The 14,012-nt window shown below is 44.3% G+C and overlaps 1 protein-coding gene across 2 annotated transcripts in view; it reads left to right on the top strand.

Moving 5' to 3' along the window:
- CDK15 (cyclin dependent kinase 15) overlaps window positions 1-14,012 on the top strand; it is a 94,155-nt gene that overhangs the window by 70,247 nt on the left and 9,896 nt on the right. For both annotated transcript variants that reach the window (XR_015143901.1, XM_086345863.1), the window contains exons 11-12: window positions 4,993-5,041; window positions 8,919-9,058. Coding sequence is in view for 1 of the 2 variants with exons in the window: in XM_086345863.1 (XP_086201989.1) it covers window positions 4,993-5,041; window positions 8,919-9,058 (189 nt within the window). In the remaining variant the exon portion in view is untranslated. The remainder of the gene's footprint in view (window positions 1-4,992; window positions 5,042-8,918; window positions 9,059-14,012) is intronic.

Raw genomic sequence — 14,012 nt, 5'->3', positions numbered from 1 at the left:
GTAGGTAGAGGCTTTACCTCTGAGTCACCAGGGAGATGGAGAAGAATATGGTCTAATGATTTACCATCATCTTTGGAAGGAAAAGGATAATAAGCTACCTACAGATCTATGATTTGAGAGGTTATTGAAACCAGAGAAACAGACTTGTCTTGAAATGGCATTGGATAAAATGACTGTTTTCCAGTAGTCATGTACGGATATGAGAGTTGGACTATAAAGAAAGCTGAGTGCCAAAGAATTGATGCTTTTGAGCGGTGGTGTTGGAGAAGACTCTTGAGAGTCCCTTGGACTGCAAAGAGATCTAACCAGTCCATCCTAAAGGAAATCAGTCCAGGTGTTCATTGGAAGGATTGATGTTGAAGCTGAAACTCCAATAATTTGGCCACCTAATGTGAAGAGCTGACTCATTGGAAAAGACCCTGATGCTGGAAAAGATTGAGGGCAGGAGAAGAAGGGGATGACAGAGGATGAGATGGTTTGATAACATCACCAACTCAATGGACATGAGCTTGGGTAAACTCCGGGAGTTGGTGATGGACAGGGAGGCCTGGCATGCTGCGGTTCATGGGGTCGCAGAGTCGGACATGACTGAGCGACTGAACTGAACTGAAAATGACTGTTTGCGGATCACTCTCTCATTGATCGCTTGCAGTTTAACTACTGGGAAAAATCAATGGGGGCAAGGCAAGGTCACTCAGCAGCAAATTATCTGCATAAGTGTGGAGGGCTGGCCACAGACAGGCACAGGGCTTGCCTTTATAACAGCAACCTGGCTGACCCTGGACGCCTCAGCCCCTCTTTATGGGCTCACGTAGCTACAGAAGAGATGTGGGGAGAGAGTCAAGCCCAGTCTACACAAGACACAGAACTTTAAGTTCAATGTTGTGTCATGGCCTCCTGGGGCCACTCCTACAAGTCATCCTCTACTTTTTAGGGGCTGATTTTTCTCTCATAATGCTTCCTTTTTCACATCCTTGAAAAACATGTGAAGTAGGCATCAGACATGATGTTCGGTAATTTTTATGTCCATTGATTAGTTGAATTTTCACAAGCCCACGTAAGGAAATGGGCCTCAGAGAAGTGTGTGGGAGTTGCTGGTGAGTGGTCCACCCTGCCCTCCTTACTAGACCAGTGTCCTCTCCTTCATTTAGTGCTACTCTATAAACATCTGGAGGTCATTAAACATTGTGCATTTGTGTGTGCTAAGTCACTTCAGTTGTGTCCAACATTTTGTGACCCCATGCACTGTAGACCACCAGGCTCCTCTGTCCATGGGATTCTCCAGGCAAGAGTACTGGAATGGGTTGCCATGCCCTCCTCCAAGGAATCTTTCCAACCCAGGAATTGAACCTGTGTCTCTTATGTCTCCCACATTGCAGGTGGGTTCTTATCACTAGCGCCACCTGGGAATACCCCATTAAATATCATCATAACACAATAATGGACCGATGTGGGCCTCCCCAGGCTCATTGACACAGGCTCTGTGGGGTGAAGCTGAGGCTTCCTTTTGGTTAAAAACTCTCCCAGGTGATGCTAGTGTGCTGCTTGGCTTGAGGACCACTGTGTGAGACTAGGTGTCTCTTCAAAATGAAAGGTAGAACCAAGGAGAAAAAGTAAAAGAAATAAGACTGATGTTGATTGAGCACCTACTACAGGCCAAGTGCTTAATCTTGTCTTATCCTCCCAGGCAACTGGAAAAGGGTTCCAACTTTACAGATGAGAAACTTCTGAGTCACTTAACTGTAGAGGTGGAGTAATTTCCCCCAAACCCCAGAGCTCAGAAGTGGCAGAAAGGAGATGTGTGAGCCCAGGCTGTGTTCATGTTGCTACACCACAAAGCTAAGGCACACACCTCCGGCCCACACCAAAGACTCAGAAATTAAGCCAGGCTTGTAAGAACTCAAGCTCGGAACACATTAGAATTTCAGTAGACTGAAACAGCAAGTTATGGGTTTCCAAGGAGAACAATAAGGCAGAGATACCTGGGAGGAAAGAGAAAGATGTGATATGCCACATGAGAGAAAGAGGCAGAAAGAAAAGCAGCAAAGGGTAAGGAAATACTTATACTACACTCACTGTTCTAATTCTCACAATAACCCCGTGCAGTAGGAGCTCTAATTGTCTCCTTTCTGCAGATGGGAAAACTGAGACCCAGTGAGCAACACCCTCAAGTCACACAGCTGGTTAAGTGGCGTGTTGTTGCTCAGTCACCAAGTTGTGTCCAACTCTTTGCAACCTCATGGACTGCAGCAGGCCAGGCTTCCTGTCCTTCACCATCTCCCGGAGTTTGCTCAAATCATGTCCATTGAGTCGATGATCTATCCAACCATCTCATCCTCTGTCGTCCCCCTCTCTTTCTGCCCTCAGTCGTTTCCAGCATCAGGGTCTTTCCCAATGAGTCGGCTCTTCTTCACCTCAGGTGGCCAAATTATTAGAACTTCAGCTTTAGCCTCAGTCCTTCCAACAAATATTCAGGGTCGATCTCCTTTAGAATTGACTGGTTTGATCTTGTGGCATTAGTGTGGATTCAAAACACAAGTCAGAGTCCCAACTACATACAGTTTACATTTCCCATCGCTTTTCAAAGGAAGAGAAAGAAGGAAAAGCCAAGAGGATTTATTTTGTTTAATGCTGAGGCCAGCACATTCCATTCATTATCTTAATATATCCATAAATTCAACAAATCACTTTGTCCTTGTGAGGTGACTATGACTTCCAACTTGAGGTACAGAAACAGGCTGGCCATAGTGAAAATGTCTTGCTTAAGGTCTCCATGAACCTGAAGCAGCAGTTTCAAACCCATGCTCAACAAGAATACTAAAGCCAGCAACTGTATTAAAAAACTAAATACCCAAACCCCCAGCACCTAGGGCTCATCTAAGGGATAAATACAACATGGGAAAGCTTTGAACTGGATTTCACTACACTGATTGGAAATTGAGATATGACTGGTGAGGACATATTTTAATTTTGTTTGGCCAGGGAAAACTATCAATAGGCAGCAGAAAGTGGTTTGGAAATGAACGTTCTGAATGAATGCCAGGTATTCTGATCTTTACTGGTTATTTGAATTTGGGCACAATCACCCGAGAGAAAGTAAATAACCAGTTTAGACAAGGACTTCCCTTAGTGCCCACCTGGGACTGTAAAATGACAGCACAGTGGCTCACTTTTCTTTGAGTGGGGAAGGTATCCTTGCTTTATAATGTTGTGTTAAGTCTCCACTGTACAATGAACTGAATCAGCTATTTGTATGCATAGATCTCCATTTTGGACCTCCCTCCTAGCCCCAGCCCCCCACTCCACCCCTCTAGGTCAGCACAGAGCACTGAGCCGAGTTCCTGTGCTATACTGCAGCTTCCCACTAGTGATCTGTTTCACACATGGCAGTGCACAGAGGTCAAGCTCAATCTCCCAAGTGGCTCACATTTGATTGTATCTGATCTTGAAAACTCAGCTTAAATCATGTTCTTTGATCATGCCTTTCACTCCCCAACTCTTAACACCATAAAGTCCATCTTTAATTGAACTTCCTTTTGAAGTTACACAGTAATATGTAATTTTTGTTTGAAAATAAATGTAAGAAAATAAGCGTAGAAGTGAATAGGGTAAGCCCCCATAACCATCATCACAATCAGGTGAGTGGTCTTCCTGGGTTCTTTTCTGTACACTTACAGACACCAATAGGTTGGTATTATCAAAACCATTTTTTGCCCGCTACATTAGATTCTTTTTTGAATAAACAGTCTTGGTGTATCCCAATCCTATAAGAGTTGGAAGAAGAAAACTTTTAAAACCAAAATGATTACATTTCAGACCCAAGGAAAGTATAAAGCAAAGATATAATTGTGGATGAGAGTTGAAATACTCTTTTCTCAATTTGGAGTCAGAAATAGGATTGAAGCAGCCCCAGCTTGTGTCATTGCAGCCCCTTTTATCACTTTACACAGAGTAAGCATTTAATAGTATTTCTTGAATGAATACAAAATCATCTCCTTTTACAGATTTCATTTTGGATTAAACAGTGTCAATATAAAAAAAAAAAAGAAAACCATGCGTCCACATGTAAATGTAGTAAGGAGTGCTCCAATGAAAATTAAAAATCTTATTATCATCCATGTTGGATTATTCAAGCCAGGATTCACTTCTGTGCGTGAAGTATACTGTACGTGACATATAAAATTAGTCCCATTCCTTTTTACCGTTTTTGAGTCTTTGAGACTTTGCCGCCTCACTTGTCACATGAATTTTCTTGGAGGGGAGCACTTTTGTTTTCTCAAATGAATTATAAGCTTGGTAAGAGTGGGGAAGTTTCTCACGATTACCTGTGTGTTCTCCCAGCACTCACACGTGTTCACACACCAGATGTCGAGTATTGTGACTGTATTAGTTTAGTTTGCTAGGAATGCCATAACGAAGTGCCACAAACTGAGTGGCTTAAGCCATGGAAATGTATTGTCTCACACTCTGGAGGCTAGATATGAAGCTGAGGTGTTGTCAGGATTCCTTCGAGGCTCTGACAAAAGGATTTGTTCAGGCCTCTCTTCTTGGCTTGTAAATAGCTGTCTCCTTCTGTCTCTTCATATTGTCTTTGTCTTCCTCCATACATGTCCATGTCTGTATCCAAAGCTTCCCTTTTTATTTGGACCCCGGTCATATTGAATTAAAGCCCACTCTAATGACCTCATCTTAATTAATTATATCTATAACAATCCTATGTCAAAATAAAGCCCAATTCTGAGGTATTTGGGGCTAGGACTTTGGCATATGAATTTGGGAGAAGGACACAATTCAACCCAGAATAGTGACCATCCACAGAATCATAAAATTTCAGAGGGAGACAAGCCTTTAATGTCATTTAGTTTGCCCATCTGATGACTGGATTCTGTCTTACCCAAAGCCAAGAGGAGCGTTTAGAATTTTAATAGTATTTTTGGCAACAGGATTTTAGGATTGTTTTTGTCTTTTAACATGTCCATGTATGTTTTTCAGAATGGTTCCCGCTGCCTAAGCCTCAGAGCCTTCAGAATGTCTTCAACAGGTAAGAACCACCTTGGAAAGCTTACCTTTCAGCAGGGCTGAAGGGACATTTCACTCAGCCTCAGTCCACTGAACACTCAGCCCCTGAGCACCTTGATCTGGGGGCCCAAACCCCATGAAGATGCCTCTTGAAGAGGCAGCCACCTGTGAGTCTGTTAGTTTTTCTCTATGAACCATTTTACTTTCAGTGAGTTTGGTCATTAAAATTGTTTTGTGCCCCTCAACCACGCCCGAGGCCCTGAGAACGAGGGAGTGTTGGCCTGTAAGAAAACCTCGTGGGTTTATTATTCTTCGACACAGAGAAACCAAATAACATCATTGAGTGGCTATTGGAAGAGGGGGACAACGTGATTCATGGAGGTCATGCTTTCCCAGGCCCTCTCTACGCAGTCTCAGCTCAGACCAGGGCAGACTTTTATTACCAGCTTTCAACAAATCCCTAGTTTCTTTTGCAAAGTAAAACAGATAATAGAGACATTCCCGGAATAGTTAGCTAACTAAGCTGTGCCAGGCAACCTCAGGGCTAAGAAGAACTCAGTGTTTTCGGACAATGACCAATTACAATAACCAGTATTATTTGATCTGAGAGTAATTAGCCAAGGCTCTGTTCTTTTTGCTTCAGTGAGGAGGCAAAAAGGGCAGTGAGGAAAACATCAGAGACAGGGGAAAGGAGCTCAAATGTCAAAGAAAAACACACTCTCGCAGGTGGGGAGAAGGGAAAGACATCCCAACTGAACGTTTGAACGCTGTTCTTCCCTGAAAATGTGGTAGGGTTTAACCCAGCCAAAGTTTGTTTGATTTTTTTTTTTCATAGTTACTGTTCATGTGCTTTAAAAAAGCCTCATAGAGAGTGAATATCAGAGCACAAAGAGTAAAATAGGTCGGAACACAGAACTGTGGACTAGCAAAGGATCTTTTTTTGGGAGGGACGATTCTCCCCAGGGTATCCCCGCGCTCCACTCTTATTTTCAAACACGCTATATCACCTGAAACTCTCCTGTTTGGAGACAGGTTCCAGGGAACTGCTGTTTATCATTTCATCCAAGAAGCGCAAACTTTCTCTTGCTAGCATAGTCAGGCTCCCCAACCCCTAGCTAGGGAAATCTGGACTTTAGTGCTGTCCTGTGGCTTTCTTCCATTTCACCACTGGCTTCCAAAATAATGGTAGCTCCAAACCTGCACACCATCTTACTACTCTATGCTGCTGCTCTTGGAACCGTCACATGGCAGGAACATCGCTGCAAGCCCCCCGCAGTTACCCTACCAGCCCTTCCTTCCAGGCTGAGTGGGACTTGGATTGGCCCAATATCCCTCTGGCTTTTCTGAACATACGCAACACCTCTGCCTTAGCCCAGCTGCCTTAGCTCAGACTGTCTTTGCTCAGATTCTCAAAGTAAGGAGTAATGTCTAGAGATGTGCTATCTCATACCATAACCACTAACCACATGTGACTATTTCAATTTAAATTATTTAAAATTAGATAAAAAATTGAGTTACTCTACAGATTGTATAGCATGAGAAATCATATCCAATATCCTGTAATAAACTAGAATGGAGTAAAATCTTCAAAAGAAAACCCCCCAAACTGAATCACAATGCTATACACCTGAAACAAGTGCAATTGTAAATCAGTTGTACTTCAATTCAAAAAAACAAAATGAGTTGCTCAGTTGCACTAGCCACATTTGAAGGGCTCACTAGGTACATGTGAGTAGTGGTTACCATATGAGATGGGGCAAAAATAGACTATTTCCATCATCATGGAGCAGGTGGCACTGGCAATAGGAGAACTTGACTGCCAATGCAGGAGACACAAGAGACGTGGGTTCGGTCTCTGAGTCAGGAAGATCCCCTGGAGAAGGATGGCAACCCACTCCAGTATTCTTGCCTAGAGAATCCCATGGACAGAGGAGCCTGGCAAGCTACAGTCCATGGAGTCACAAAGAGCTGGACATGACTGAAGCTACTTAGTTCATCATCACCGGAAGTTTTGTTAGACAGCACTGGCCTAGATTATCACATGAGAAAACTCTTGGCTTTGAGAAGGGTTTTGTCATGGAAAGGGAACTAACATTAGGACGGATGTCCTGGTTTAAGCACATATCCAACTCCACCATCCTATAGTGAAAATGGACTGGCTAAAAATTTTTTCAGAAGATTTCCCCTGATTCTCCTTTGAGACTGATACTGAGTCCTACTGATTTGTACCCGCTTACCCACTCCAGACTCCTATTTCATTGACCTGAAAACCTGTGCCTGGGCAGGGCACCCGTGATGGAGAAAATATCCGCCAGCCCTTTGGGTTACAATCTCTTAAACCAGCCTCCACCTCTGGTTCCCTTCTCTCCTAACTGGCCTGGAACTTTGCAAGGACTGGGGGTTTGAAAATTTCTTCTCTGCCTTAAGTCTGTGAAGCAATTACTCTTGAGTTTGAGAGTAAAGTTCTCTGGTTGCAGAAACAGCTTTATGTCATGGGAATCAAATACCTGAGTTTTTATGCAAATCTTATGCAAAAATTAGGCAAATTCCAAGTCAGGGTCAGGGCTTCCAGCATCGCTGCATCATGGTACCTGGGGAGGAAAGGGTAACTGTTGATGACTTCAGGTTGGTGTGTACATTCAGCATTAAGAAAGCCCATCTGTTTTTGTTTATTTGAGGAGTTGCATGGCAATGCAACTTAGTTCTGAAAGTCAGGCATTAGTTCTGCAGCTAACTGCCTCTCAGAATCAGCAGTTTTCTGTCTTGTGCTTTCCACTTGTAAACCTGTCTGTGGCCTCTAGAGATGGGTGTACTTGAATGATTGGCACTAGATTAGCAAAGACTTTCAGACTTTGTAAGTAAATAGGAAGCATGAAGACCCACCGGGCTTGCAGGGTCAGCCCCTGCCACTCTCCATGGCTTCATAGCAAGCCCGTCTTCTCTTTATCCCAGGCCCACCAGCTGGCCTTTCTTTCTTTCTTTCTTTAAAATCACTTTTCTCCGTCTCACGCTGGGGGTCTGCAACACTTGCCCCTCCCCTGCCCCAAATCCTCAGTTCTCAGCCCAAATGCTGCTTCCTCAGGAGAGTCTTCCCTGACCCCCTCCTAAGTCAAGTATCTGGACCTTCTTCACAGTTGTGTTTATGCATCTGTATGACCATTTAATTAGTGTCTGATTCCTCTACTGGATTAAGCTGCCAGAAGAGAGCATTCCTGTATCTCCCAGATCCAACCACCTACATAGTAGTTGCTCAACTAATGGATTTGCTCTACTCCAAATTTATAATTCAGCATAAGGTCAACTTGAGGACTTGTCCTTACTGTAATTTGGGTATTTAATTATCTTTCTTGCTTATGCTCTATCTCAGGGGAAACCAATAGAGCTTCTTAGAGAAAGCCCTGGGAGCTGAGCTTCAAAAATGCTGTAAACAAGCCTTTTTTCCCACTCAAGTTTCACCTTCCAGGATCTCTTCTCTCCTTCCTCCCATTCCAGAATTCTGTGCTCACCACCGTTGGAGCCTATTTCCAACTGGGCTTTTCTGCTTGCAAGGGGCTGCTGTATCCCTCAAAGAAAGAATCCTTAATTATATATTTCTGTTTCTATAATTACAATTTTCAGGTCTTTTATGTATACAGGGTACCCAGAGCCATCGTGGACGGGGTGGGCTGGGGCCTGAATGATGGAATGCTGAAGTTTTGCCTTCATCTTAGTCACAGGACAGGTAACAGTTTCAGTGTGGGGGTTATTTTTCCATTGCTATCAACTTTACTAGTCCCAGGAAAACTCTATCTATCTGAAATTTTTCTAGCCACCTTCTTTTCTTTACTATTCTTCTTTCCCCCTTGACTTTTCAGAAATGAGGCCTCTGGAGAAATTCTGTGTCTTTCTCACTTTTCCAGGCTAGGCAGGGCTCCCGAAGCGGAAGATCTGGCCTCCCAAATGCTGAAGGGCTTTCCGAGAGACCGTGTCTCAGCCCAGGAAGCGCTGGTTCACAATTATTTCAGTGTCCTGCCGGCTCAGCTGCACCAGCTTCCAGATGGTGAGTGAAGGAGTGTGTGTGTGTATGTGTGTGGTGGCGGGGGGTGGGGTATACATGGACGCACATAAGACTTGGTGTCTGTTTTCTTGAAGCACTGGAGAATCATAGAATTTGCAACCAGAAACATGCTTAGAGCTGGGAAAAGCAAGATGGGACAAAGTCTTGCCCAAGTTTTGTTTGTGGTTTTCTAAAACTCAAAAGTTGAGAGTTGAGGTGACACAGGCCTCCTTGTAACCATCCAAACATTTCCCCTATACACACACCTAGAAAGTAGAAGAGATGAAAGTTGCCTTTGAGTTTGCTTTCGCTAGCATCTGCCAGGAGAAGCCAAACCAAAGTTTCTAACAACCCCCTTTGCTCTTTCCGTTGAGTAAGATGATAGGTGACATGGATACATCAGGAGAGGAGAGCTGGGCCTGTCTTGATTGGAAATCTGATGCTGCCCAAGGAAGTGCGGGTGGGGCATGGGGAGCGGGGAGCATCCTCCCAGGCTGGATGCACACGGAAAGCACAAGTTACTCTGAAATCAGCCTTGCTGCCTGGGCCTGAAGTCATCCTCCAAATCTGAAAACTGCTGAGGGGTCATGTGGCTGGAGCGCTCCTCATGTTTCTCAGAATGTGGCAAGGAAGGGCTGTGCGGAGGTTGTGGGTACTGCAACCACGGCCCTGGCTGTTTGCCTGGGACCCTCCTTAGGTGGGATTGCTTTCAAAACACCCACCAATCAAGTGAAAACAGTTTTTAGAAGTCCTGAGCCAGAGAAAAGAAAGCTAAGGAAGGTTGTAGGGGCTCTGACTGAGAGGAGGGAACTGGGATGGGGTGTGGTCAGGAACTACTGTCCAAGAGGCTCAGATGCAGGGTCTGACTGATGTCTCCAGGATTTGCAGGCACAGCTCCACAGTATCTGGGATGTGATTTTGCATCTGTCCAAAGCTTTTAATTTGGGGTTTCTCAAGGTATTTTATTATTAAAGTGAGTCATTTAGAATCTCCAAAAATAACCATAATCATACAACCAGGGTTAATGTCATACTTAACCCTGTAAGAAAAATCGGTCATCAGTATTTATTAAGTTGCCATTAAGTGTCGAGAACATATTAAGTGCTATAACATTTGAGCGAAAAAGGAGGCTTGTCCCTGACCTCAAGGAGCCTATGAAGTGGGAGGAAAAGAGGGTGAGGAAGAGGAAACAGGACACCCTCGTACACATATTAGCACAAATCATATCTAAACAGCTAAAGTCTGTGCATAATCAGCTACAGATGTTCAGAGAATATGTGTGCACTGAAGGCAGTCCTCGGAGGAACCGCTGTAGAATAACTCCGGTAAGACAGATGAGACTGGAGGTGACTCCAGAGAGGAATTTGGAAGGAGGGAAGGGACACGGCTTGGCAAATGGGTAGACTAAGAGACATTCCAGGCGACTTAACAATTCTTACTCCCTTCTTGGTACCTCCTCCCAAGCTTTATCCCCACCCCCCACTCCCATCTCAATACCCTCTTCCCAGTCTGAGCCCCAAGATCCCCCCTTCTTAGCCTTCTCCTCTTGAGATTGGGACTTTTCTAACTCCCACTTCATGCAAATATACACGCTGGGGGTGTGCACACACACATTCACACCCCTTCTCTCCACTTAACAACATATCTCCCATGAGAGACATATATAAATAAATAAATATAAATAAATCCTCCTCCAGGATTTATTATTCTAGGTCCTGAGAACTAATGAGGACCTTCAGAGTTTTCTGGGTACCAGCTTTTCCTTTAGAGTAATTAGCAGGAAACAATCACTGTGCAAACGGGATGTGTTTGTTAGAAACTCGGGTTTTGATTCTTCCTGGTCATCTGAAGCAAAGCCACCAACAGAGGGGCTCCATTGTACGTGTGTGTGCCTGTGTGTGCATACACGGGCACAGGAGAGGGACCCATCTGTATTCCTTCTCTGTTCACCCAGCCACAGAGCCCAAATCTACTTTGACACTTTTAGAAAAATGAAAAGATGGAATCTTGCAGGAGCCTGCCTGCGCTAAGGGGGGAGATGAGGAGTGCTCACAGCAGGAGGGAAGTTGACTTTTCTTTATACATATAGGGGTTTTTCCATGCAGAGTTTAAATTATGCCTGATAAAAGGAGTTTCGTGGATGTTTCAGTTCTTTCAAATTCTCCTGGCTTCCTCCCAATTAAATGAGGTTTGTCAAAGCCACAGGGCTCTGCTGCTGCTGCCTCGGCCGACAAGCACTTCCTGCAGCGACATCTCGAATCCCCAAGGGAGAAGATGAAAGGGCCAGCGCCAAGAGACAGGGGAAGGGGGGCAGATTGTGTGTGTGTGTGTGTGTGTGTGTGTGTGCGTGTGTGTGTGTGTGTGTGTGCGCGCGCGCGTGCTTGTGGGGGTGCAGTGTGCAGAAACAGGTTTAGATACAGATTGACAGATAGGACGTGGACAAGAAGGTGGGGAAAGCACAACTAACTACCAGAGAAACTGGAAAGAAAAACAGAGGAAGAGAGAGCAGCACTGAAGCCAGTTTGGGCACCTTGAGAACAGTGGCCACCACCACGTGTGACATGACGTCACCATGTCTTCTAAGGGTGCCCTCTCTTGGCCTGGCAGTGCCAGTCTACGTTTTCATTGTTCATGGCAATGAGCCTTTATTAAGAGCCTCCTTTGCAGATAGGGTGCACCAAAGGGTCCTCTCAGTTCCCAACCCTCAAGGACCCAGAGTCTCCATCCCAGGGGCAGGCTGTTCCAGGCGTAAGGACTGTGCAAAAGTCAGATATACTCTTGTGAGTGCTTTGTAAAGAGAGTTTCCCTGCCATAATTATGCAAGAAATTTTGCTCTCTGGTGGCAGTATGGAATCACTTAGTGGGTTATATTTGTATCATTTTATTATTCTGGCTTTATTCCGGTTGCAGGATAACAAAGTTGTCACTTTAAAATATATTCTGTTTCCCCTTTGATCTGGGAGATGCCAGCTCTTATTGTCTGCCCTCTGACGATTTAAGCATGAAGCCTGAGTCTGGGAACTGTGAGAAGAGTGGAAGGACAGCCTACATCCCAGCAAAAGCATGGCACACGAATCCACCCCCCAAACGCCAGGGCTGTTCCTATCCATCCATGTGTGTTTCCATGAAGCTGAGAGGTCCCAGATACCACTGTCCCGAGGCTGTGGCAGTAAGCTTATGGCCAGAAGAAATCGAAGGGGAAGGAGTCACTTGTCACAAAATCCAGGAATTCTAGGCTTAGTTCTCCTTCGGAGAGCAATCTTAAGTGGAAAAGCGTGATTACTAGAATGGCAAGCATGTGGAAATTTCTGCCAAGCACTGACATCCTCCCTTATTGACTCTTGAACACCTGAAGAAACATTTGTGGAAGGAGAAATTATTGGTAGTCTCTCTCAAAACACACCCAACAGCAAGCTAATTGCTTTTGCAGATGGCCGGGGAGACGTTGTACCCACACAGCCATCGGCTTATGGCCACACTTGTGGTCCTCACAGCTGAGCCAGCAGTGCAGGACGTCAGCTGGGGCAGCTAGGACCTAAAATTAGGCCCTTGGCAACTCTCTAATCTTAGCTGCAGGTTCAGCTTCTTCGTTTAATTCCCTTTGCCCTCAGCATGAACTTGGGCTCTGGGAAAAGAACGCTGCTTAACGATTTGAAAGTGAGGGGAGTAGAAAATCATTAAGCTGCCCCTTCTAGAAACTGGCTCCACTCAGTTCTTGCCAGGCTTCCAAATGTTACCCTTGGAAAGTTAAAACTAATTTTGGAACGGAGCCATTTGGAACCACAGACACTGATCCAGAAAAGTTTTTTTTTTTTTTTTTTTTTATCTCGGGCAGTAAATGCCACGTGATTTAAGAGTCTGGTGCTTAAGCCATGGTCCTTGATCGTCAGAACATCAAAGGCTGTCTCTTTCTGTGGGTTGGTCCCATTTTGCTTTCCAAATCCCAGGCTTGAGCCTCTCCCATTCCTTCCTGGACTAAATCCCCCTTCTCCTTTAAAACAGGTTTCAGCATCTTAAAAAAAATTAAAACTTAAAAGTTTGCAATTGTTTCACAAGTAATTTTGCAAAAACAATTTACCAGAGTCCTTTTTGTCATCACATACTTTGGTACCTGTAGGCATGGCATTGACCTCTACCCTGGAGAAGGAAATGGCAACCCACTCCAGTATTCTTGCCTCGAGAATTCCATGGACAGAGGAGCCTGGCAGACTACAGTCCATGGGGTCTCAAAGAGTCGGACTCGACTGAGAAACTAACACTTCATCACATCACTCTACTATCTATACTCTGGTAATTCATCAGCAGGCCTTATTCATTTTGCCCCCTTAAAATCTGAGAAATTTTTTGTTTTGCTCCAATAAAAGAACTTCCAGCCTTCTTTTAATAATATCTCCTTAATATATTTGAAGGTTCCTCAATATCATATTATAAAGCTGGGTTCCCTTGACCTCTCTCTCCACATACACAAACCCCCAATATAGATTCTGTTTCTTTTACCTTTTAATTATTTTGTTTCATTATTCTATTCTGAACCTATTCCAACTATTCTGCTTATCTCGAGACTATGAACCCACCATAGGCTCAGATTTCTAACAGAGTGGGAGAATTATTTTCATTCATGGAAGATTATTTTCATTTTCATTCATTCATTATTTCATTCACGGAAGATTTGCTGAGGGTCTATTAGATATGAGGGGCTTCACTGGTGGCTCGGTGGTAAAGAATCCACCTGCTAATACAAGACATGTAAGAGACTCGGGTTCAATCCTTGAGTCGAGAAGATCCCCTGGAGAAGGAAATGGCAACCCACTCTAGTATTCTTGTCTGAAAAATCCCATGGACAGAGGAGCCTGGCAGGTTACAGTCCATGCAGTTGCAAAGAGTCATACAAGACTGAGCGACTAAGCACTTGAAGATTAGATAGGAGATTGAAGGACACAAAAATGAATTAGTCTTA

This window comes from Bos grunniens, chromosome 2 (assembly GCF_055505025.1).
Source record: "Bos grunniens cultivar Pamir isolate PY7600 chromosome 2, Bosgru_T2T1.0, whole genome shotgun sequence".
NCBI classification, from domain to species: domain Eukaryota; kingdom Metazoa; phylum Chordata; class Mammalia; order Artiodactyla; family Bovidae; genus Bos; species Bos grunniens.
The sequence above is the reverse complement of the archived record's forward strand: the minus strand, read 5'-3'. Positions and strand labels throughout refer to the sequence as shown.